General features: G+C 36.0%; 1 protein-coding gene across 3 annotated transcripts; it reads right to left on the reverse strand.

Moving 5' to 3' along the window:
- Positions 1–8589: 8589 nt before the first annotated feature.
- LOC107775841 (protein AE7-like 1) lies at positions 8590–25393 on the reverse strand. 3 transcript variants are annotated; one of them, XM_075229782.1, is made up of 6 exons: positions 25264–25393; positions 24920–25063; positions 24393–24496; positions 23276–23375; positions 9606–9651; positions 8590–9070 (listed from the first exon to the last, which is right to left on the reverse strand). In XM_075229782.1, exons 2-6 carry the CDS (start codon positions 25022–25024, stop codon positions 8970–8972), a joined length of 456 nt encoding a protein of 151 aa, XP_075085883.1. In that variant the 5' UTR covers positions 25025–25063; positions 25264–25393; the 3' UTR covers positions 8590–8969. The 3 variants fall into 3 exon arrangements, with proteins under 3 accessions (XP_075085883.1, XP_075085885.1, XP_075085882.1); XM_075229784.1 differs by lacking the exon at positions 25264–25393 and adding an exon at positions 9191–9266 and having other exon boundaries at positions 24920–25257; XM_075229781.1 differs by lacking the exon at positions 25264–25393 and having other exon boundaries at positions 24920–25257.
- Between the last annotated feature and the right edge of the window lie 1863 nt (positions 25394–27256).

Consider the following 27256-nt stretch of genomic DNA (forward strand, 5'->3'; position numbering starts at 1 on the left):
AATTTATTAGCCCAATGCCGTATATGTTTAATATTAGAGATTTTTACACTATTGCTCTCTATTTAAAGATTATTTTCATAAATAATAGCATTCTTTGTTTATTTCAAATATGATAGATTTTTTTACCTTTTTAGAATTGAAAAATTATATGGTTATTTAAAAAATCTACTGCCCCACAAAACAAGCAATCCGTTTCTATCCTTACATTAATTATGTCAATGTAATTAATTTGGTACCTTCTCTCTCTTTCGTAAAGTTATCTTAATTTCTCAAAAAAGTTCCAAATTTTACCATCTCTCAATTCTTTGAGGATTCATCTTTTTATTATTCCGTTTTTTAATATTTTAAAATCTCTGGATATTAAATATCTTAGTTCCTTATACACATTATATATTACTATATATTTTAAGTATAATATATAAAAAAATACACTTGATGCACTTAAAATACACATTATATACTGTATATTTTTTTTTTTAATATATAAATATACATGTGATGCACATAAAATATATAATATATATTAATATTATACACAATCTATTTTGAGTGTGTGTGTGTATATATATATATATATATATAAATATATTGTGTATGTGTGTGTATTATACACATTATATACTACTAATATTTGTAGAGTTTTTGGGAGTCAATTTTTACACTATTGATGATTCTTGAGAGAGATTCTTGGAACAATAATTGGACGTAATTTTCGGTCAAAGGTCCATTTTTGGATGGATAATTAATGAACGTAAATTTCTTTTGGCCAAATATGAAATATATGATTTACTGCTTATATATATATATATATATATATATATATATATATATATATATATATATATATATATATATATATAAAAAAAATTTAAATTTAATATTGTCTAGTTACGAAACTTTCAAGTGACTTTTTAGCCTTTTTATTTTGTCCTTTTACATAATCAAGAAGGAATTAATTTTATTTTTTCAAAATTTGCCCTTATTTATATATGCCAATGTGTTAAAGTAACACTGTGCAAATATTAATTAAGGATAATTTAGTAAATATATCTTTTCCTCTCTAGGAGTTCGTATTTTCTTTATGAATGTGCCAAAGGTCAAAAAGCACTTATTATGGAATGGAGGGAGTATCAAATAATTTTCTCAATTTGAGTGTCAAGATTAAATGTAAAATAAAAAGTACGGGAGCAATGTCTTTTAGCTTCGTTTTGATTTGATTAATTTGACGTGTTTTGTTTTTGTTCTGTGTAGTTGAAAAAAGAAACCAAGATGAAAATAAATAATTTTTTATTATTTTAATTTACGCGAACCTATTTGACCAAACACGAAGATATTTGTATGACACTAAGACTTTTGAACCTCGTAACTTTTAGCATATATAATATAACATTTATATAACTATAAAAGTTTGTTATTAAAATAAAATAGCAATTCAAGTCAAATTATTTTCGAATTTGGAAAGATAACATTCATTTTAAACAAACTAATAACAAAGTATTGTCATTCTTTTTGGAATAGTAGGACTTATTAAAAGAAAAGAAGTGAAATGAAAGATGAATCACCTAATAACAAAGTATTGTCGACCACTACTTCTATGCACCACTATTCAGAATAGTGAAGCTTTCGATCAAGATCTTCTCGCCTCACTCGTTTAGGCTCTCGCTCCAGTAGGTAATCACTCCCTTCTCAGAGAACTATACGTACGTGAGACTTCCACCTCATATGGCTCCGTCCACTTTCTTCACATATCACGTTGTCACTAATTGTAGTTTTCTTGAAAGCAAATACCCTCATGAGAAATGCCCATGCTTTGTTCTTCCTCCTCTTATTATGGCTTCTAGGGTTTGAGTACTCTTCATCAACAAGTCTCATAGATTGGGAAAGTCTCTCGTAAGCTATGTTATTAGCAATTCCTAAAGGAATTAACTCTGAGGCTAATAGCGTGCTTCTGCATCTTCCTAACTTTCTAATTGACGATTTTCTCTCTAGCTTCAAGTTTCCATATGTGACATCCATATTTTGTTTGATCTTTTCTTCGCTATTACTCTTTATGCTATGACATTTTTCTCTCTTGGAGATTAGTGTTTTTTGGTGGGTGTAATATCTTACAATTGATACTTGTTTATGTAATATTGAAAAAAATATTATTTTGTTATATATATATTGTTCAAAGTGGTTGGCGACAAACTAGCTAGCTTGTGTTTTGCATCTTTGACTTGAATTTTGTCACACAGTATATGTGCGTAGTTTTTTTTCTTAATTAATTATTGAAATTTATTAAGAAATAGAGAGAATACAAAGAAGGGGGGCTCGGCCAATACCCTAAGGGGTCGTTTGGTACATGAGGTGAGATATACCGAGATATTCATAGGGTGGGATATCACATGGGATTAGTTATCCCACCTTTATATGAGATAACTAATCCATCATTTTAGTGTAAAAGTTATCCCTAATATCTCAAACCAAATATGGGATAAAGCTAATCCCAAATTTTATCCCGAAATTATTATTCTTATCTCATGTACCAAACGACCCCTTCCTTTGGTATGGGTCAACTATAACTTAGGTCGAATATCCATGAAATAATACTATTAAACCAAATTTTATGTTGGAATTACCTATATATTTGTCTTTAAATACTTTCATGCATCTTCATATTGCTAATATATATGTATTCTTATTTAATATTTTATCCCTCATAAGCATGAGAATTATTTAATATTGCCACACTGCACAAATTGCAAAAGTTATTGTTTCTTACATGATTAACCTAACACCACATTAGCTATGTGGAGATTGTTTTTGAAACCACTTCAACCAAATATTATTGTATTGTTTTTGTAACACCTTCAACCAATCAAATGACCCCTTAGAAATCAAAGTTCAGAAAAAATAAGGGTATAAAGTAAGACTAACTTATCTGATGGCATGATTTTAGTCTTCTTGCTTTCCTGACTCCTGTCACTTTGATCAAGTTTACAATTGTAAATTAAGTTATCAGGTATATTACTCCTTTTGTCAAATTTTATGTAACACAATTTTATTTTTAGTCTGTTAAAAGAAGAACTAAATCTATTTATATTTATAAACAATTTAACTTTAAACTTCTCATTTTACGTTTAGTGAGATGATTTATAACCCAACAAATGTATATACTAACTTCTTTTAGACCACAAGTTCCAAAATTCTTTCTTTCTTAAATCTTTATACTCAGTCAAATACCTTCACATAAAATGAGACGGGGTGTATATATCCAATTCTATTTGTAGTGCGTACAAACTAGGGAATTAATACGCTCGTAACCATATTGCTCTTTTACTATTCTCAACTACTGCATCAAATTAATGATTGCTGGTTTATTGCTCTTTTAGGGAATACGATCGTAACCTAGTTTGTTTGAATGTGTTTTTTTTTTAATTTAAAAGTCAGTCAATTGAAGACCCAATAGTACTTTAAAATTACTTGAAGAGAAGAAGAATATATGGGTTCAAGTTTTTCAAGTGGTAAGTTGTACCTCTCAATACCAAATTACCAAACTCAACAGTTGGTAGTGGTCATTACCAAAGCCATTTTTTAAAAAGAAGAATTAACTCAAATAGCCGCTAATCCAATCACTTAAATTAAAAATAGCCGGTGGAAGTATAATATATGCATAATTTATGTATTATATGTGCATAATTATTTATAATCAATGTATAATTTATGTATATGGCTAGAAAAAGTAAACAATGAATGTGAGTAGCTATAGATCCCGCATATAGCTTAATTTTTTTTAATTTTATTTTTTAGCCCGACGGCCAAAATAATTACATGTGGTAGCCCAAAAGTACAAAATATATACATTGATTTTGTATATAATATGTATATTTATGCTTAATATACAAAACATATATATTTACCGGATGTTATTTTTTGGTCGTCACAAAAATATAATCATCCCGCTTAAATTCCAAGACATTTTTGCTGATGGCCCTTAATTATAGCATGGGCAAACCCTTTCAACAACAACAAACTGAGTATATTTCCAAATTAGAGCAATCTCAATCGTCGTATTTAGACACCAATATGTAGAAGCTTCTGGAATATTCGCCCTGTATAGTGTTACTGATGAGAATATTTTGTTTACATTTCTAAATTCTAATGATGCATGCATTTGGGACAAATATTTTTCAATTCTATAAATCAAGACTTGTAAGGACTCATGAGTTGGTGATTTGTCACTAGGGAGTAAATTATATATTTTAGTTGATGGATACTTTAAATACTCATTATATTTGGACGTCTCAATGATTTAATTATAAGGGGTCTAATCAACACAGTTATTCGTAGATCTATGCTTGTTTGGACGTGAAAAGAAGGATATCACTGCTTATAGCCTGTTTGGCCAAGTTTCTCCAAAGCAAAAAGTATTTTTTTTTTTCGGCGAAGTTTTAAGAAGAAGAAAAAATACTTTTGAGCAGAAGCAGAAACAGTTTTGGAGAAAGAGAAAAAAATAGTTTCTCTTCAAAAATCACTTTTTTGAAAAGCACTTTTGAGAAAAATACACTTAAAAGCAGTTTTTAAAAGTTTGGCTAAACACTAATTGCTGCTCAGAAGTGATTTTCAAATTAATTAGTCAAACACAACCGGTTCTCACAAAAAGTACTTTTGAGAAAAAAAAAATACTTATCAAAATAAGCTGATTTTTGCGACTTGGCTAAACCGGCTATTAATTGTCCAAAAATATTACATTTACGACTATATCTGATAATTAAGTCTTATGTTATATGCACTGATAATGTATAGATATAGTAAACCACTCATTGCCTGCAAATTCTTCTCATTGTCAGTTATTTCAGCTTATTTTTTCCAACCACATGTCATGAATTTCTATCAAAATTAAAGCCCAGAACTATTATCCGCTAAATAGTAAATACAACTACCACATGAACTATCATGTCATCTAATTTTAAACCTTTTCAATTTAAGTTTCTAGTTTTGAATATACCTGTTAACGGGCCGGGCCAGCACAATAACAGCCCGGTACAGTAGGGGTGTGGGACGGGTTGAGGGGTAGCCGGGCGGGAACGAACAATTTTTGGTAACCGGTGCCCCGGAATCCGGTTAGCCCGGTTCCCCTTTACCGGATTTTTACCGGGCTACAACCCGGTCTAGCCCGGTTACCGTTGTAACTATTTTTTTATTATTATTTATTTTTTGACGTTGCCAACGGGCAAATTCAAAAATGATTGTTGGGCAACGGTCATTTTTTGCAAAAATAGTCATTTCGGCCTACCCCTTGAGAAAATAGCCCCTCGCCCCTAATAATTGATAAATTATAATTTTAACCTTTTAAAAACTATAAATAGCCCCTCTTGTTCTCCATTTTTTCCTCACAATTTGCTCTCTTACCACTCTAATTCTCTCTCAATTCTCTCTTGATAATATTGTTTATTGCTCTTAAATTCTCAATTACTTATTATTTCAAGTTTCATCAAATATTTACTTTAATCACTACAAAATTATAATTATCAAATATCAAGTATTCAAGTGAAATCTAATATTAATATTCAATATCATCAAATATCAAGTATCAGTCTATCAACTGAAGTTTGATATCAAATTTAGTGCGGTATCCGAAATTCCGGTACACTCGTTCCATCTCTTTCTCTTCTTTGGTGTATATTTTATTTTATTATTTAAAATTATTAATTTAATTTACATAATGGATATATTTAGAGCAGCCAAAAAAATGTGTACTAGTTGGGGTGGCAGTAGTAAGAGTAAAACTTCTAAAAAATCAAGAGGTGGTGTTAGTTCTTCTAGTAGTTTTACACATATTTCTGAAAGTTCACCTAAAAATTTAAATGTAGATTATGAGCAACTTCAAGAAAATTATGGTATAGATGATAATTGAGATGATATTCAATCACCTGATAATCTTGAAACACCACTAGATACACTTGGTAATGCTAGTCAAACTCAAAATATTAGGGGTGGAGGTCGTGGTAATACAGGTAGGCCTCCCCTCCCTATTAAGAGGAATCGAAGATTAAGAAGTAAGTGTTGGAATGTTTTTGAAAGACTAGAAGAAGATAAACATTATGTAAGATATCAAATTTGTAAGGAAGCTTATAAACATGAAGCCAAAGGTAAGCAAGGGGGAACGGGTCAACTTCATAGGCACATGGTAGATAACAATCATATTGCATGGGGTGCTGATGAGGAAGGTGGGCAACAAAAACTTAACCCGGGTATTGACAGTTTAATAGGTAAATACGATATAGCGAAAGATCGGGAAGAATTAGCTAAAATGATTATTTTAGGATGGTTACCTTTTAGTTTTGCTGCTTCACCATATGATGAAGATCAAAGTCATACTGGTGCATTTATAAGTAATACTATCCATGAAGTTATATTTTACTATCTTTTAGAAAAAGTTTTGTGTATGTCATTTGATAATGCTTCTAACAACAATTCTACTATTACAATATTTAAATTGCATAAACACCCACCACTTTCTAAAATATTTCATGTTAGGTGTGCATGTCATATTTATAATTTAATTGTGAAGAGTGGCCTTGAATTATTTAGAGATGAGATCACTTTAGTTAGAAGAGCTGTTGGTGTAATTCAAGAAAATAATAGAAGTGCTAGATTAAATGCATTTAAGGAAAAATGTGTACAGTATGGACTATAGACTAAAACCAAAACTCATGCCTGAAGAAATATTAACTAGGTAGAATTATACTTATTTATTCTTAAGATATTATCATAAATATAAAATGCCTATAACTGAAGTTGCTAATTCTCACTGTACCGATCCTAACCGTTTGTTAACATCTAGAACTTGGGATGTTATTGAAGATGTAAAAGTTTTATAAAAATTTTATGTGGCTACACTTGAGTTTTCTGGAGCTTATTATCTGGAGCAAATGGTTTAGTTCATATTGCTGAAATTTCTCTTTTAATCCATAATTTGAAGAAGAAAGAAGGATATGCTTCTGTTGTTGAATCTATGCTAGATAAATTTAAGAAATATTTCTACCCAATTTCCCCTATTTATCTAATTGGTGCTATTTAAACCCTTCTATCAAAATTGCCACTTGTCGCCAATTAATCACTGTTTTATATGTTTATATGGATATTGGACCAATTGAAACTCCTGATGTTGAAACTTGTATTTCTGATCTACACAAACATTTACAAACTTTATATAACTATTATGCTAACATTGTTGATGCTTCTGCTGCTGTAGATGCAAATATTCCTTCAAGTTCAGTTTCAACATCTGTATCTGGTGCTTTGGAGGATAATGATGGTGTTTAAGATTATTTGACTTAGTCTACATTAGAAGAGCATCAACAAACCAGTAGCAGGAACATTGATGAACTTCAATTCTACTTGCAAAAGTCACCAGAGCCCCGCACAAAGGTATTTCTACCGCTGGGTTGGTGGAGGAGCAACTCAAATCAATTTTCTGTTCTTTCTGCCATGGTTCGAGACGTGCTAAATGTGTCGATTTCAACAGTCGCATCAGAGAGCGCATTTAGCCAAGCAAGGCAGCAATTAGGAGATACTCGCCATTCATTGGGCTTTGAAAATTCTAGTGTGCTTCAGAGAGTGGATAAGATCAAAACGGCGAAATCAAGGACGTAAAGAGGTAGATGAAGCGGAGGATCAAGAAATTGGAGATATAATGGTTTATGGTTCCGATTCAAGCAATGCTGGAAACCAAGAACCTCATGTTGACACGGATGAACTTATAAAAATGATGCAAAATATGTGATGTACTCTTTCTTATTTTTTATAGTTGTTGTAAACTTTTAATTTGCAAGTTTAAAAATAAAAAAATAAAATAGAACTTGAAAATTAATTTGAAGTATTATTTATTATTCAATGAAAATATAAAACGAAAGCCTTCAGAGTTTGATCCTTACATATTGGTCTTATTAAATAATTTTTTGTAGCCACTTACTTTCAATTTTAAAACTTTAAACTTTAACTTGAAAGTTTAATTCTAAGCCTTAAAAGTTTGCAAACACTTAATTATCAATAACATTGAACAAGAAAAACATAATATACTAAAAAAAAAAAGTAACCCGGCCCGCTCCGAACCCGGACGGGCCCTAATTAACCCGGATTTTTCCAACCCGGACCAGTCCGTCCGGTTAACACCCATAGTTTTGAAGCCCTCAATTATTATGAGACGATATGGCATAGTTCGCAATGAATGACAATTCATTTATAAATCTATGTATTGATAAGAGATCAATATCGATTAATATAAAAAATAAGATATAGCTTCTTTGTAATATGAAGGGACCACGAGAAATATATACATCAGATGACAAGATTGCACAAGTCAGAAGACTTGCTAAAAGAACTCAATACTTTAGACTCAAAAGTTTTCTTGGAGAAGTTATAAACTGGAGACTAGTTGCAAAAGTTACAATTGCAGATCTTTTCTCTTTAAACTAATACTGCCGGAGCTAGCTCTTCAATTATGGGTTCACCCGAACCCGAACCCAATAGCTTTAGTCCAAATAATGTATTTGTCTTAAGAAATCAATTGACTATCTACAAATTATTAATTTAGAACCCAGTAAATTAAAAAAACTAAAATCTTGAATCCATAAACTTCAAATCATGGCACCGCCTCTAAGTATATCGTAAATAATTGCCGATGCATTGTCATATTCTACAAATTTTGCCCACACAAAGAACAGGCACCATTGTCACTAGGTAAATTTTACAAACTTTTAAAGGTAGCTTCCATCTAGTGTTTACTCACATGGAAAGCATCTTACATACGTTCGTCGGCCTCAAGGCACATTGCAAGTAGACTTGCTTGAATTACAGATTGATCACTGCTCCTTGTTTCAGCGTGTTTGAATCTCGTAGACATATCCCCATGTCCAGATGGCATTTGTTAAAGCTAGGTAGACCGACTATACAGTTTGTTAGGAAATGAAAACATACTAGTTCTTTTAAAGCTCACTCGAATAGAGGCACTCATCAACAAGCTGGCGAAGATTCGGGTTCTCCATGGCAGCAGCAACCCGTTCTTTATCATTCAACTGCTTGTTAACTGCAAGAGAATGGTAATAGAAAATGTTTAAGATTGAAGTGTTTTACTTAAGAAGCTGAACCAATTCTAGAAGTTCTGAAGCTCAGAGAGGAATTTATATTTAGTGCTACATTGGCATACATCAGGAAACATAAATACTGCTTTCCGATGCTCCAGCATTTGCTCTGTTGTCCCAGAATCAGCATGCCATAGACAACTGCACAGAGCTTATATGATTTCCTTGGTAGAATAGAATGTATTTTGCAAGTTAACTTGTCATGGCCTGTTTTGTCTTCGTGAACAGACTCACTAGTCCGTATTTTCAACTCAGTGGAGAAGGTAATAAGTCATAACACAAGGATAGAAAGATTTGTCAACCCCCATTTATCAGATCGTACTATAAATGGGAAGCATCCATGTTTAACGATTCAATGAAGCTAATAACAGACGAATTCAGTCAGGACTTGTATTGCAGCAATTAAAAATTAAATTTCCACCAATAAAATTTAAAAAGTCAAATTCAAAAAAATAATGAGGTACTCTAAATTAACTCTACCTGAGTCTTCATCCGCATGAGATCCAGGAGCCACTTTTATATCTACCTGTCACACCACAAAAATAAGCACTTCAGAGGAAATCAAACATAGAAGTTGTGCAGATCTGAATCACTATAGTTGTGCACCTTGTCGTAGAAGTCAATCTTAGAATAGCACGATCTTAATTATCTTCCAGGACTCATCGAATGCAGCGAACATAATTTGAGGAGAGCTTATGATGTATATAATAAAAGCAATCATTATCACAATGACCTATCATTGTATTTTGTTTTTTGTTTATTATGTTTTCAAGTTAAAGATAAAATCTTATCTATTATATGAGAGTCCTAATTATGTGAAAAGCTCTAACGGGGATTCAGAACTCCTATTATTAATAAGATCTTAATATACTTTGTGTAGACCACTTGAAAACTTGAGGATGAACTTTATGAATAGATCTCTCTATCTCCCCTTTAACTTTCTTTTTAATCTTCTTGAGAAGGTAAGAATCTCTCCTCTTCACCTGCTCACTACCTATCTGATTTCTTCCTCTTAACCCTCTCCAATCTTTTTTCTGATAACTGTGGTGTCTGGACTAGCTTGCGCACACCTCGACTAATTCCACGAGGTGCCAGCTACCTCCCACCATCACAGGTACTGGGTCTCTTAACTCTCTGCAATCAGCGGTTCATCCAGTGTTCCATATGTTAGATTTCAGCTCAGTCCAATTGGACAAAGATTTGACTTACGAGGAAGAGCCGGTGGCTATTCTAGCCCGGCAGGTCCGACAGTTGAGGTCAAAGAGTTATCCTTCAGTTCGGGTGCAATGGAGAGGCCAGCCGGTAAAGGCATCTACCTGGGAGTCCGAGTCGGACATGAGGAGTAAATATCCACACTTATTCACCAGCTCAGGTACTTTTTTTTCTAACTTCGTTCGAGGACGAACGGTTGCTTTAGAGGTGGAGAATGTGATGACCCAAAATATCATCTTTAAATTTAATAAGTAATTCTGTGTTCTGAGACCTCGAAAAGCACTATTTATCATTCCTCGACTTGCGTGCGCAGTCCGTATAATTTTCCGGAAAGTTTTTATGTAAAAAATGGATTAAAATGTGAAATAGAGCTTTAAAACTCAACTAAGTTGACTTTGGTCAACATTTTGAGCAAACGGACCCGGATCAGTGTTTTGACAATTCCGGTAGGTCCGTATCGTGATTTGGGACTTGGGCGTATACCCAGAATCGAATTCCGAGGTCCCTAACCCGAGATATGGAATTTTGATGAAAAATTAAAAGTTTGAAAGTTTAATGATTTCTAAGAAATTACTGATGTTGGATTTATTGACCCCGGGTCCGTATTTTGGTTCCGGAACCCGGTATAGGTCCACTATAATATTTATGACTTGTCTGCCGAATTTGGTGAGAATCGGAGTTGATTTGACGTGATTCGGACGCCCGGTTGTAAAGATATAAGTTTTAAATTTTTATTGAAAATTTCCTTTGATTTGGTGTCCGATTCGTAGTTCTTGGTGTTATTTTGGCGATTCGATTGCGCGAGCAAATTCGTATGATGTTTTAGGACTTGAGTGCATGTTTGGTTTGGAGCCCCGAGGGCTCGGGTTGGTTTCGGGTGGTTAACAGATCATTTTTGGACTTGAGGAAACTGCAGAAACCTGCTTCTGGTTTCCTTCTTCGCGTTCGCGAGGGGAGTCTCGCGTTCGCGAAGAGCAAATTGGGGCTGGCACATTTTGTGCTTCGCGTTCACGACAGAGAGAACGCGTTCACGAAGGCTTGGGATGCGAAGCTTCGCGTTCGCGATCGAAGCCTCGCGTTCGCGAAGGGAAAGAGACTGGCCAGGTCAATTGCCTTCGCGTGCCAAGCCAGGCAAGCTTCGCGTTCGCGAATTAGCCCTCGCGTTCGCGAAGAGTAAAAGTTGGACAGCACAAAGTTGTGCTTCGCGTTCGCGAGAGTACCTTCGCGAACGCGAAGGGTAAAAATCCCAGAAACAGAACTTAAGTTCTGGAAATGGGGTTTCGACCCATTTTCAACTCCTTCCCATTTTTGAGTTCGGGTAAGGCGCTTTTTGGGCGATTTTCACGGGAAAACATTGGGGTAAGTGTTCCTTATCCTATATTGATTATATTTCATGATTCCATACTCGTTTATATCATGAATCCGTGAATTTATGGAAGAAAAATAAGATTTTTCTAAAATCTTCCAAAAACGAAAAATTAAGATTTGAAGGTCCATTTGATATCGGAATTGGACAAATTTTGTATGGTTGGACTCGTATCGGAACGGGTGTTCGGATTTCGCAAGTTTTTCCGGGATTTGAGATGTGGGTCCCACTGCCAAATAATTTAATGAATTTTGAATTTTTATCCGAAAAATTTGTAAATTCATATGGAATTAATTCCTATGATTCGTATTGAATATATCGAATTGTTTGTGAATAGATTTGAAGCTTTCGGAGGCAAATTTAAAAGAAAAAGTTGTGGTTGAATAATTGATTGGAATTTGCAAAGCGAGGTAAGTGTCGGGGTTAACCTTGATTTGAGGGAATAGAACCCTTAAATTATTTGTTATGTGAAATGCATGTGAACGACGTATAGGCGAGGTGACGGGTGACTATACGTCGTCAAATTGACTGTTTGCCTACTTACTTGAAAAATCATAAATTGTTTTAAATCATGAATTAATTATTATAATAATTGTTTCTCTCCTATTCTTTGTCAAACATTAATCCTTGAATTCTTGCATTAATTGTTACATGCTATTTGAATTATGTGTCTTAATTGTTATTTGACATTTAGCATATTAAATATTAAACTGCCTATTTTCTCCCTGATTTCCATAATAATTTGCTATTTGTCATTGTTTGTTTCATAATTAAATCATAATTATTGTATGCTTGTTGTCTTATAGTTTTATATTAATTGTTGCATTTATTGAGAAAATTTCTTCTATAAGAATTGGTAAATGAATATGTTTGAGGAGCGGGTGCACGCCGCAACAGAATTGATTGAAATGGATATATATTGGAGGATCGGGTTGCACGCCGCAACAGACTTATTAAAAAGTCAATATTGGAGGATCGGGTTGCACGCCGCAATAGACTTACTTAAAAGTCTATATATATACTTAATTGAAATAAATATATGACAGACTTGATTAAAAGGAATATATTGGGAGAGCGGGTTGCACGCTGCAACAGAATTGAATGTGAATATATTGTGAGAGCGGGTTGCATGCTGCAACAGAATTGGTTGAAATAATAATGGATTATGACTGCTGAGTTGGCTTCAATTATTATAAATGAGTTACCTGATTTATTTCTATTATTTGTTGTTGTTATCAATATTGCGTACAGGTTAATGTAAGTGAACCGCCTTAGCCTCGTCACTACTTCGTCGAGGTTAGGCTCAGCACTTACCAGTACATGGGGTCGGTTGTACTGATACTACACTCTGCACTTCTTGTGCAGATTTTGGAGTTGGTCCCAGCGGCGTACCATAGACTTGCTCGGATTTCAGCTACCAGAGGAGACTTGAGGTATAACTGCATGGCGTCCGCAGTTCTGAAGTCCCCGTCTATTTTACTTTAGCTGTGTGTTTATTTCCAGACAGCTTTATTTATTCAGACATTTATTTGTATTTATTCTAGAAGCTCGTGCACTTGTGACACCAATTCTGGGATGGTATTTAGACACCATTATTTTTATGGATTATTTCACTATATTTCAAACTTTGCTTCCGCTTTTGTTTCCTTGATTATTAATAATTTAAAGATTGTTTAAAAATATGTTAATATTATTCTAACGTTGGCTTGCCTAGCAAGTGAAATGTTAGGCGTCATCACGGTCCGAAGGTGGGAATTTTGGGTCGTGATAGTTGGTATCAGAGCACTAGGTTACATAGGTCTCACGAGTCACGAGCAAGCTTAGTAGAGTCTGAAGGATCGGTACGGAGACGTCTGTACTTATCTCTCAGAGGCTATGAAGTTTAGGAACAATATCACCTCTTTCATTCCTTATCGTGCGACATTGATTTTGCTTGAAACCTATATCTCACATTCCTTTGTATCTACTCGTGTATGACATTGCGCACTCAATATCAGTTGTGCGTCGACGGTTCGTGATGCCGCAGATGAATTACGAGGGAGCCAGAGATGCTTAAACATTGCCTCAACGTGTGATTCCGACTGAAGATGCGGACGTATAAAGAGATCACCCAGTGAATAATGTGGGGGGTGCAACGTACCTAGGAATCTGATTGATTTATACGAGTTGTGAAGGTTAATATTGTGGACCATCGGACGTGGTGAACTATGACTTCGCGCCGAGTGGGGGAGTCCACTATCAATGAATGGATTGCGAGTCATGTGTTATATCAGTTTTGGCCTGAAATGTATATATGTGATACTGAAAGGTTCTTCCAAAATTTACATGTGTTTAAGGCCTGAGATCTTGTAGAGAATAAAGTTGGGACTTGCGGTATGTCCACCTCCGTAATAATCTTATACTTCAGTACCAAAGGAGTTAGAGAAACAACATTAAATTTACAGAAGGTCTACTCAGCGTGGACGTCACGGTTGCAGATTTTGGGGTGCTTCGGAGGAAGTACAATGGTTGACGAGATTCTGGACTATGTGGTTTATGCCAAGATTTGTCTGTATGGAGCTCTACTTTTGTGATCGTTGTGTATAAATAGGGGTAAGGGTTACCTCTGAGAAGAATCGAAGAGTATGTTAAGAAATGGGTCAGCTCAACAGTATTGAGTCAGCATGACAAAAGAAGAAATTGGTCTTGGGAGAGATAATTCTCCACAGGTGTCCGTGGCAAGCATATGAAGAGGGCTGACCAGTCAATACAACACCACCCACTTGGCTCGGTTCTCATAAATGCTTTTGAAAGAGTTTGTTTCCCGAACTCTCCGTAATGCATAGCGCATAGGGTTTGAACGATTGCGTCAGGTCACCATGACGGTGTCATAATATGCCACCGGGTTCAATAAGTTAGCCCGTCATATTCCTACTTTGCTTCCTACAGCCAGAGAGTGAGTCCACAGACTCATTAAAGGACTTTATTATGATCGTAAAATTTTGTATGACTCAGGAGCTGCAGACTAATACTTCATTTCTGCTAGTGGTAGAAATTGCCAAGATAAGGAGACCAAGAAGCTTCGAAGTTCTGGGGGATTCAGTGGATTCTACTGAAAAATCATTATGGCAGGGGCTCGGGCAGTCGGCCAGCCCAGTCCGCACATCGGATTACCCGGGGTGCTCCAGTAAGTTCTTTTAATGCACCACCTGCATGGGTTTCCTACGATGGTTATTCCAGTCATCTGGCACGGACTCAATATGAGCAGCCAAACTCGCAAAGGGGTTGTTATGAATACGGCGATACTAGGCACATCATGAGAAAATTGTCCCAAACTTGGGAGAGGCATATTTCATCAAAGCACTCAGGCTACGTGCCCCATTGCAGTTCCTACACCACCCACACGACCAGTTAAGGGTGGAGAACAGGCGGGTAGAAGGCGTCCTAGAGGTGGAGACCCAGCCGTTATATTTGTTTTATGGTATGGTGGAGGTCGTTACTTCAGATGGTGTCGTTATAGGTACGACCTCAATTTAAAATAAAGGAATAATTTCCTTAACTTGATTCGGTTCTGAGTATCAAGACGAGTCCTCCTATTGTGCTCCACTTATGAGTGGGCTTCGTAATTCTATAATCTACTTATGTGTCTACTTCTGTTGGGAGGTTTTATGGAGATGACTACACCTATCATTCCATGATGGACTCTAATAAGATCTGTGAGGCTAAAGGTGCCTTTCTGGTACTCATTTCGGTAAGTTTTGATGTAATTTACTGATAATTAATTACAAATTGTGAATTATATGCCCTACCAGTGTGGGGTTCATTATGTGTTGTGATTTTGTTTAACGAAAGTTATTTAAAAGGAGAATATGGAAAGTTTCGATTGGCAAGATGTGCATATTACTTGTGATTCAGAACTGAGGCCGAGGTCCTCGTATTTTAAAATAAATTGATATGTTTAAACCGGGCTATGAGCTGCGGTGGAAGTCATATAAGGACGAGATCCTTGTGATAAAAATTCTTGTGTTTAAATTCTCCCTAATGAAAATTAAATTTGTACTATAGTACTAATAGGGAGTCATGCCTGCTAGGCTTATTTGAAAAATATTCGTATGAAATTCTCTGTGCATACTTGCCAAATTCGTGTTGTAATATTGAGTTGTAACCTACGAGGTAGGTGCCCGCCCAGGTGGCGTTAAATGTGACTCGTTAATTCGGGTAAATAATTATGAGGTCTTCATGCCTCGCATCTCGTTATTAGTATTGTGAAGGTTTGAAACGAGATTTGTTAACATGAAGTTAATTGACGATTCTGTAATTGATTATGAACAACTATTAAGACCAGATTGACCCAGAAAGGTGTCCCATTCAGATGGTCAGACGAGTATGAGTTGAGCTTTCAGAAGCTCAAAACCACTTTGACTACAGCGCTAGTGTCGGTATTATCCACAGGTTCAGGATCGTATACGGTATATTGTGACGCATCTCACATTGGGCTTGGTGCAGTATTAATGCAAGATGGCAAGGTAATTGTATATGCGTCGCGGTAGTTGAAAGTTCACGAGAAGAATTATCCTGTTCATGACTTAGAATTGGCAGCCATTGTTCATGCGCTGAAGATTTGGAGGCATTACCTTCTACGGTGTCTCGTGTGAGGTATTTACTGATCATCGCAGCCTTCAGTATCTGTTCAAACAAAAAGATCTTAATTTGAGGCAGAGGAGATGGTTGGAGTTGTTGAAAGACTATGATATCACCATTTTGTATCACCCCGGAAAGGCCAATGTGGTGGTCGATGCTTTGAGTAAAAAGACTGTGAGTATGGGCGGTCTTGCGTAAATTCCGGTTGGTGAAAGGCCATTAGCTGCAGATGTTCAGACTTTGGCTAATCAGTTCGTGAGGTTAGATGTTTCAGAACCCAGTCGGGTTCTAGCTTGCACAGTCGCTCGGTCTTCTTTATATGAGCGCATCAGAGAGAGGCAGTATGATGATCCTCATTTACTTGTCCTTAAGGACACGGTGCGGCACGGTGATGCCAAACAGGTTGTTGTGGGGGAAGATGGGGTTCTGCGAATGCAGGGTCGTATTTGTGTGCCTAATGTGGATGGGCTTCGTGAATTAATTCTTGAAGAAGCACACAGTTCCAGGTATTCTATTCATCCAGGTACCGCCAAAATGCATCAAGATTTGCGGCAACATTATTGGTGGAGGAGAATGAAAAAGGATATAGTTGCATATGTAGCTCGGTGTCTGAATTGTCAGCAAATTAAGTACGAGCATCAGAGACCTGATGGTTTGCTTCAGAAGTTAGAAATTCCTGAGTGGAAGTGGGAGTGTATCACTATGGATTTTGTTGTTGGGCTCTCATGGACTCAAAGAAAATTTGACACAGTTTGGGTTATTGTGGACAGGTTGACCAAGTCAGCACATTTCATTCCAGTGGCAGTTACCTATTCTTCAGAGAGGTTAGCTGAAATTCACATTCGTGAGATTGTCCGCCTTCACGGTGTGCCCGTGTCTATTATTTCAGATTGAGGTACGCAGTTTACCTCACATTTCTGGAGGGCTGTACAGCGTGAGTTAGGCACGCGGGTGGAGTTGAGTACAACATTTCATCCACAGACAGACGGACAGTCAGAGCGCACTATTCAGATATTGGAAGATATGCTCCGCGCTTGTGTTATGGACTTGGGAGGTTCTTGGGATCATTTCTTGCCACTTGCGGAGTTTACTTATAATAATAGCTACTAGTCGAGCATTCAGATGGCTCCATATGAGGCATTATACGGAAGGCGATGCCAATCGCCAGTTGGTTGGTTTGAACCGGGAGAGGCTCGGTTGTTGGGTACCGATTTGGTACAGGATGCCTTGGATAAGGTCAAGATTATTCAGGATCGACTTCGCACAGCTCAGTCTAAGCAAAAGAGTTATGCCGACCGTAAAGTTCGTGATATTGCATTCACGGTTGGAGAAAGAATATTGCTCCGGGTTTCACATATGAAAGGTGTAATGAGGTTCGGAAAGAAGGGTAAGTTGAGCCCTAGGTATATCGTACCCTTTGAAATTCTTGAAAGGATGGGCGAAGTAGCCTACAGGCTTGCATTACCACCTAGTTTATCAGCGGTTCATCCGGTGTTCCATGTGTCTATACTCCGGAAATATCATGGTGATCCGTCCCATGTGTTAGATTTCAGCTCAGTCCAATTGGACAAAGATTTGACTTACAAGGAAGAGTCGGTGGCTATTCTAGCCCGACATGTCCGACAGTTGAGGTCAAAGAGTTATCCTTCAGTTCGGGTGCAATGGAGAGGTCAGCCGGTAGAGGCATCTACCTGGGAGTCCGAGTCGAACATGCGGAGTAAATATCCACACTTATTCACCAGCTCAGGTACTTTTTTTTCTAACTCTGTTCGAGGACGAACGGTTGTTTTAGAGGTGGAGAATGTGATGACCCAAAATGTCATCTTTAAATTTAATAAGTAATTCTATGTTCTAAGACCTCGAAAAGCACAATTTATCATTCCTCGACTTGCGTGCGCAGTCCGTACAATTTTCCGAAAAGTTTTTATGTGAAAAATGGATTAAAATGTGAAATAGAGCTTTAAAACTCAACTAAGTTGACTTTGGTCAACATTTTGAGCAAATGGACCCGGATCAGTGTTTTGACAATTCCGGTAGGTCCGTATCGTGATTTGGGACTTGGGCGTATGCCCGGAATCGAATTCCGAGGTTCCTAGTCCGAGATCTGGAATTTTGATGAAAAATTAAAAGCTTGAAAGCTTAATGATTTCTAAGAAATTACTGATGTTGGATTTATTGACCTCGGGTCCGTATTTTGGTTCCGGAGCCCGGTATAGGTCCACTATAATATTTATGACTTGTCTGCCGAATTTGGTGAGAAACGGAGTTGATTTGACGTTATTCGGACGCCCGGTTGTAAAGATATAAGTTTTAAAGTTTTCTTGAAAATTTTCTTTGATTTGGTGTCCGATTCGTAGTTCTTGGTGTTATTTTGGCGATTCGATCGCGCGAGCAAGTTCGTATGATGTTTTAGGACTTGGGTGCATGTTTGGTTTGGAGCCCCGAGGGCTCGGGTTGGTTTCGGGTGGTTAATGGATCATTTTTGGACTTGAGGAAACTGCAGAAACCTGCTTCTGGTTTCCTTCTTCGCGTTCGCGAGGGGAGTCTCGCGTTCGCGAAGAGCAAATTGGGGCTGGCACATTTTGTGCTTCGCGTTCGCGACAGAGAGAACGCGTTCGCGAATGCTTGGGATGCGAAACTTCGCGTTCGCGATCTAAGCCTCGCGTTCGCGAAGGGAAAGAGACTGGCCAGGTCAATTGCCTTCGCGTTTGCGAAGGGCATCTCGCGTTCGCGAAGGCCAAGCCAGGCAAGCTTCGCGTTCGCGAAGAGTAAAAGTTGGACAACACAAAGTTGTGCTTCGCGAACGCGAAGGGATCCCAGAAACAAAACTTAAGTTCTGCAAATAGGGTTTCGACCCATTTTCAACTCCTTCCCATTTTTTAGCTCGGGTAAGGCGATTTTCACGGGAAAACATTGGGGTAAGTATTCCTTATCCTATGTTGATTATATTTCATGATTCCATACTCGTTTATATCATGAATCCGTGAATTTATGGAAGAAAAATAAGAGTTTTCTAAAATCTTCCAAAAACGAAAAATTAAAATTTGAAGGCCCATTTGATATCGGAATTGGACAAATTTTGTATTGTTGAACTCGTATCGGAACTGGTGTTCGAATTTCGCGAGTTTTTTCGGAATTTGAGACGTGGGTCCCACTGCCGAATATTTTAATGAATTTCGAATTTTTATCCGGAAAATTTGTAAATTCATATGGAATTAATTCTTATGATTCGTATTAAATATATCGAATTGTTTGTGAATAGATTTGAAGCTTTCGGAGGCAAATTTAAAAGGAAAAGCTGTGGTTGAATAATTGATTGGAATTTGCAAAGCGAGGTAAGTGTCGGGGTTAACCTTGATTTGAGGGAATAGAACCCTTAAATTATTTGTTATGTGAAATGCATGTGAACGACGTATAGGCGAGGTGACGAGTGTCTATACATCGTCAAATTGACTGTTTGCCTACTTACTTGAAAAATCATAAATTATTTTAAATCATGAATTAATTATTATAATAATTGTTTCTCTCCTATTCTTTGTCAAACATTAATCCTTGAATTCTTGCATTAATTGTTACATGCTATTTGAATTATGTGTCTTAATTGTTATTTGACATTTAACATATTAAATATTAAACTGCATATTTTCTCCCTGATTTCCATAATAATTTGCTATTTGTCATTGTTTGTTTCATAATTAAATCATAATTATTGTATGCTTGTTGTCTTATAGTTTTATATTAATTGTTGCATTTATCGGGAAAATTTCTTCTATAAGAATTGGTAAATGAATATGTTTGAGGAGCGGGTACACGCCGCAACAGAATTGATTGAAATGGATATATATTGGAGGATCGGGTTGCACGCCGCAACAGACTTATTAAAAAGTCAATATTGGAGGATCGGGTTGCACGCCGCAACAGACTTATTAAAAAGTCAATATTGGAGGATCGGATTGCACGCCGCAACAGACTTATTAAAAAGTCAATATTGGGGGATCGAATTGCACGCCGCAACAGACTTATTTAAAAGTCTATATATAAACTTGATTGAAATAAATACATGACAAACTTGATTAAAAGAAATATAATGGGAGAGCGGGTTGCACGCTGCAACAGAATTGAATGTGAATATATTGTGAGAGCGGGTTGCACGCTGCAACAGAATTGGTTGAAATAATAATGGATTATGATTGTTGAGTTGGCTTCAATTATTATAAATGAGTTACCTGATTTATTTCTATTATTTGTTGTTGTTATCAATATTGCGTACAGGTTAATGTAAGTGAACCGCCTTAGCCTCGTCACTACTTCGTCGAGGTTAGGCTCAGCACTTACCAGTACATGGGGTCGGTTGTACTGATACTACACTCTGCACTTCTTGTGCAGATTTTGGAGTTGGTCCCAGCGGCGTACCATAGACTTGCTCGGATTTCAGCTACCAGAGGAGACTTGAGGTATAACTGCATGGCGTCCGCAGTTCTGAAGTCCCCGTCTATTTTACTTTAGCTGTGTGTTTATTTCCATACAGCTTTATTTATTCAGACATTTATTTGTATTTATTCTAGAAGCTCGTGCACTTGTGACACCAATTCTGGGATGGTATTTAGACACCGTTATTTTTATGTATTATTTCACTATATTTCAAACTTTGCTTACGCTTTTGTTTCCTTGATTATTAATAATTTAAAGATTGTTTAAAAATTTGTTAATATTATTCTAACGTTGGCTTGCCTAGCAAGTGAAATGTTAGGCGCCATCACGGTCCGAAGGTGAAAATTTCGGGTCGTGACATACATCATCCTTTGGTGTCAATGTCCATGTTCTTTTTCCTAATCATGATCAACTCTTAAACACATCAGCTAACCTGAAAATATAAAGTGAATACTTCAAAAGATTTACTAGATTAAGATTTAAGCAAATTTATTATCATCTCAGCTCTTTATCTTCCTCTCTGTAGAACCCTGGTCAAAAATGAAGATTTCAGTATTATGCTTGCCATTGATTGTCAGATATATTCTTCCTCCTACATTGGTAGTTTGAACATATACGTGAATAAGTGGAAGGATCAACCATCATATGATAATCAACGGGGACACTTCATTAATCTGTATCTTTTGTGGTTGCACCAACTTTCCAGTTATTGGAATTTGGAGTCGAATTTTTTTAGGGAAAGATTTAGATGAAAGATATCATTATCAATATTTTGTGTCGTTATCTTTGATTTTATTTACAATCATCCTTCAATTAAAGCTAATCTTTTATACATTAGTTAGAGATAGTTTAATCTTTTCATTAGAGACGATAAGAGTTCTAAATTGTAGATCCTCCTTATCCTATAAATAAGACCCTTATATACTTCAAGTAATATCCTCATGCTAAGTTGCTCGGACACGGGTGCAGGTGTCCGACACGGGTGCGGATCTAGAGGTCGGATCTTTCAAGATGTAAATTTTAAGATTCGGGGATACAGATCCTAGTACGGATATGGGTGCGGGGATCCGGCTAAAAATAATTAAAATATATATAAATCTCTCTAATTTATGAGAAATTTTGTGGAATACTTACGTATAGCTTGTAAAGTGTGGATTTCCTTTTTATTCTCAAGTTGTAGATAAGTAAAAGATTGATTTCCTAGATAAGATATGTTATTCTTCAAATTTACCCTAGTTTTAGTTCTGATTTCGGTAATCAAATTGTATCTCGTCTCGAATTTTTCGATCCGTCGTGGTCAAAGTACCCAAAATTGTTTGACCAGATCCGGTATGGATCCCATACCCACACCCATACTAGTGTCGTGTCGACACGGGTGCGACACCTAAACTGCCATGTAGGAGCAACTTAGTCCTCATGCACTTCGTTCGGTTTGGAAAAACCTGAGGAATGAACATGTTATGAATTGATAGCCTTTACTCTCTCTTTGCTCCTCTCTTTTCCTCTATCTCTCCTCTTACGTTTTTTAAAAACCTTTCCTATTTCTACTCTACCTATCCCATATACTTTTCTAGCACTCCATAAGCTTCTTCAATCAATATAATTTTTTAATCTTTAACGAAAGATGTTGGTGTAGACTTAACTCTTCCACGATTTCCACTGTTCCACACCAGAAGATATTAAGTCACTCTCATCAAACTTCGAAATCTCGGCATAGCAAATATATATAGCAGATGGCAAACCTGTAATAAGTGCTGGCTTCTTATCATGCCACTCAATCTCTATCAGCACTTAAAGTACAGACAATCTAGTTATAATTTCAAGCATGAAGAAACTACAACTAGTGATAACTGATAAAGTGTGAGACTTTGTTAAGACATAAACTAATGTTTAGAAATTAGAACAAAAAATTAATAACCAACTAACTATCAGAAAAAAAACTAATAAGTAACTAACAAATAGGAAGCATGTTGAATGACCAAATTAGAAAGGAGAAGAAACTGTTTAGACTTTTCAGAAGGTAACCATGATAAAGTACAGGTACAACTTATCAGGTCAGCTAATTGATCTAGAAGGAAGTTAGCATAATCATAGTAGTTCACAATTGTGACAATACAACTAAAGTTTTGTGGGACGTCTTAGGATTTATAAGGAAAATTATAATATAAATTCTTAATGACAGAAGCGAGACTTCGAAATATTTAGATGAGAGTAAAAGTGATTTTTTTGTTATTCTTGCAAGTATTTATTGCAGGATGCTCCTTGAAAATAGAATTATACCAGTATGCTCTTTCCCAGTTATATGCAGTTATGCACACACCATTTTACCCTGCTCGTTCGAATCCATACATTCCTTTACTCGTTAAAATAGCAGTCCTTTGCTAAGCATATGCGAGATGTTTCAGAGAAGTCTCAAAACTAGATATTTTTACTCAGACTAGTCAAGTCAAATAGACTACCGTAAATGCCCAATATATAACAGAACCTTTACTGCGATCAAAGTCAGATTAAGGAACACCACCTTGAAATGAGGAGGGAAGCAATTCTTCAACTTCTCTCTCAAACAAAGGCCAATCACAGTTGCCATGCTACAATGCTGGATGGTTGGGGTGAAAGTAATCCTATGAACAATAAGAAAAAGTAGAATACGCAAAACCAACATGAGTTAGGAAAGTTAGGAATAATTTGTTACTAGTTTATTGCTTTCTTTTAAGGTTTTACAAAACATGGTATATAGCATCCATTTAATATGCATGGAGATTAGCTGGTTCTTAGTAATATATATGGGATTGAAAAGAGTGATGATTTCACAGGTAAAAGATGGCAAAGAATCAGTGCAGACAACTCCATTGTGTCTATCTATTACGGACATTTTGCTGAAAAAGGAAAAAACAGCTTTTTAAGCGAGAGTCCAAGTTATAAAGTTAAAAGCTGTTTTGGCTCTACTGTGGGGGGTCTTTTCTGTTGTTTCTTCTTGATTGACAACATTGCTCTTTATAAAAGCATATTCATATTCTAGTAAATTGCTTAGGTATCTAGTATATTTGCTACTCATGTTAGTGAGCCAGGTAACTTTTAACAGGAATGATTAAGCATGTTAGAAATCATTGCACATAAGTATGTACGTTCTGGTAAATCTGTTGTCAAATAATTCCAGAGAGTGAAAAGTGAACTAGAATCGAGCAACCAAGCTTAACTCAGAATACGTGGAATCATATCGCAGACCTGCTAGAGTGAAATCAGGGAGGTAAAACTCCATCCGAAAATGTTAACTCAATAGAGCTCGACCTCCCATCAAATATATGGCTTAATTGTTCACCTCTAAACAATGAGCCCAAAAATCTGACTCCAAAAATACACGGGATTTTCAACAGTGATTAAAATTTCAATCGCCATTCGCCAACCAGCGAAGATAAATTATATGACTAACTCGAATTTTACATGAGTCACCAATCAGCTAATTGAACACGATATAGATAAAATTTTCCATTTTCCTCCCTTATGCATATATATAGATAAATCAAACTATATGTCCGCGCTTACTTATCAACAAAAAGAATACACAAGCAATATGTTTTTTTTGGATAATAATAATTAATAAACAAGCAGATAAGGTCATAAGTCAGTATTGAACATACAGAATGCGTCCAAGCTTCTCGTCAACAGTAATGGACTCTTCGGAGAGCACACTCAGCTGCTCTAACGAATACGGATGCTCTGGATCTCTTATATCCCTCACGAAATGTATTAAAATTTTCAAAATCAAGGATCACTTCAAATTCAACCACAGTAAATTGATAAACAATTAACTCACACGAAAATATCCGTAAATCCAAATTAAGATAATTAAAAAAAACAGAAACCTAAATCAGCTTACTGCATCAAAATACCTGATTTCTCCTTTTCTTCTTATACTCTTTGTAGAAAATTTCGAACTAAAAACGACGTAGTTTGAAATACTAGCAGTTACAAGAGGATCATACTAAATTCAGACATTTGAACAATGAAAATTCATCATTTAAATTTCATATAAAAAACTAAAATAAACATACTAAATGAAATAGCTACTTAAATTTATTTTAATGTTATTCTCGTACAAGTAGAAAATTCCAAACTAAAACGACGTAGTTTAGGAATTGCAGGCACGAGCTCGGGAAAAAAGGATATCATAAATGTCGAGAGCATCAACGGCGTGATGATCTTCAGGGCGAGCGATCCTCTCCTTTTTGGCGTGAACCACTGGATTTGCATTTATCAGTCCCAAAGTCATCTCCTTTTCTCTCAGTCTGAACCTCTGATGATGCTGAAGCTAAACAAATATAGAAAGTTTTTTTTTAACCTCTGATGATACTGAAGAAGAAAGTCTTTTTTTATGATTTACACCCGATATTATTGTAACCAGACTAAATTCAGATTCGTGTAACGTAAAACAAGGCAATTTTATATTTCGGGCTCGAACCCATATTTAGGACTCCAACACAAAAGCTCTAATTAAAGATAAAGAAATACCTAACATTTCGGTAATTCTAATTGAGTATATGGAAGAAAGTTAAATACTCCATCGTCTAATTGCGTACAAAGTTCACGGACTCGCTAGTCGTCAAATCAGCGGTGCATTTTCTAGTCAAAAAGTTGTCCACTAGTGGCGGCACACGTAACATTCAAGTCGCCTCATCGTTGTAAAGATTATTTTAGTTACTTAATCGTCCACTATAGATAACTGTATGTCATAATCCATTAAATTACATTAATAGTGGATTAACATGTAAAATTCACAAATAGCAAGCATTAAAGATCCCTCCCCTTCCATTTATTTGACATATTTTCATTATTAGTTCGTTTTTAAAAAATAATATATTTATATATTTAAAAATAATTTAACTTAAAAAAATTTAGTTTATAATGAAAAACTTTTATAATCACACACTTCGGAAACAAACTCTCTACTCCCTCGGGTAGGGGTAGGGGTAAGGTCTGCGTACACATTACCCTCCCCAAACCCCACTAGTGAGATTTCACTGGGTCGTTGTTGTTGTTTTATATTCACACAAATATAATTGATCTCACAAAGGTTTTACCCTGTAAGTTCTTAAGATCACAAGCTTTAAGAATCTTTTTTTTCCCTTAAACTCCATGCCAAATCAAACTAACTCGTATAAATTAAAACGAAAAAATTATAAGTAACGAGCTACTTCCTCCGTCTCATATTATCTGATATGATTCTCTTGTACATGCCCCTTAAGAAAAATTAATTATGATGGGATTTTGATTACTTTACCCTTATTCACGTCTTAATATTTAATCTTTTTTTATTGGTATTTGAATAAAGTTATCCATACTTAGAGGTGTTTGTAGTCTTCAAGGATAATTATTACAGTACTAAGGATAAAAAAGAAAAGATAATCAATTTTGTCTTGAACTTCTAAAATGACAAATAATTTGAGACAATTATTTTTAGTAACCACGGCTGATAATATGAGACGGGGGAGTATTAGTTTTCCAATTGCATAATCAAACTCTTCTTAAATTAAGAGAGCATGTGATTGTGAGGTGTGTGAGTTGTGATAATGATTCACTTTATTTGGTAGAAATCTTGAAAATCAGGTTGACATCTCAACAACGACAAAACACATTAAGGCACGTGTAACGACCTGACCGGCCGTTTTGAGCTCTAGTACATCATTTGGCGATTTGAGACCTTGAGTATTTCCACTTCTTGTATTATGACTTGTACGTGTGGTCGGAATTGAATTTCGGGAAGTTCGGATGGAAAATTTTTAATTCGGAAGCTTTAAGTTGGAAGAGTTGACTAAGGTTTGACGTTTGAGTAAATAATCTCTGAATCGGGATTTGAAGGTTCCAATAGGTTCGTATGATGATTTTGGACTTGGGCATATATTCAGATTGAGTATCGGGTCGCCCAGGAGCATTTCAACGTTTATTGTGAAAAGTTGACATTTTGAAAGTTTTAGAAATTCATAAGTTTGACTTGAAGTGAACTTTGGTGTTATCGATATCTGTTTGGGATTCTGAGCCTTGGAATAGGTTCATATGGTGATTTATGACTTGCACGTAAAGTTTGGAGTCATTCCGAGATGCTTAAGTATAATTTGGACGCATTCGACGAAGTTTAAAAGTTTGAAAGTTTAAAGAAGGGTTTCGATCATCGATTCATAGTTTTGATGTTGTTCGATGTGATTTGAGGCCTCGAGCAGGTCCGCATTATGTTATGGAACTTGTTGATAAGTTCGGACGGGGCCCCGGTGTGTTTCAGACAGTCGCGGATCATTTTGAAACCTTATTGTATTCCTGAAGGGCCTGAGTACCAATGCAATCACACCTGCAGAAAAAGGATTGCAGATGCGACACCACAGAAGCGGCTAGTCAAGCGCAGAAGCGGATTTTGTTGGAAAGGGCTGGGACCGCAGATGCGGTCAAGTTGCCGCAAAAGCAGAACCGCACCTGCGGATGAGGTGACGTAGAAGCGTGAGCGCAGAAGCGC

Source organism: Nicotiana tabacum, chromosome 14, assembly GCF_000715075.1.
Source record: "Nicotiana tabacum cultivar K326 chromosome 14, ASM71507v2, whole genome shotgun sequence".
NCBI classification, from domain to species: domain Eukaryota; kingdom Viridiplantae; phylum Streptophyta; class Magnoliopsida; order Solanales; family Solanaceae; genus Nicotiana; species Nicotiana tabacum.

Bases quoted from the DNA above. Each gene is read 5' to 3' on its own strand.
- LOC107775841 (XM_075229782.1), bottom strand. From the start codon at position 25,024: ATGACTTTGGGACTGATAAATGCAAATCCAGTGGTTCACGCCAAAAAG. The intron at 23,376-24,392 runs GTATGTTCAATA...TATTGTTCATAG, and splicing joins GAGAAGCTTGGACGCATTCT to GATTACTTTCACCCCAACCA. The intron at 9,652-23,275 runs GTGGTGTTCCTT...GTGGTGTGACAG, and splicing joins GCTTCCCTCCTCATTTCAAG to GTAGATATAAAAGTGGCTCC.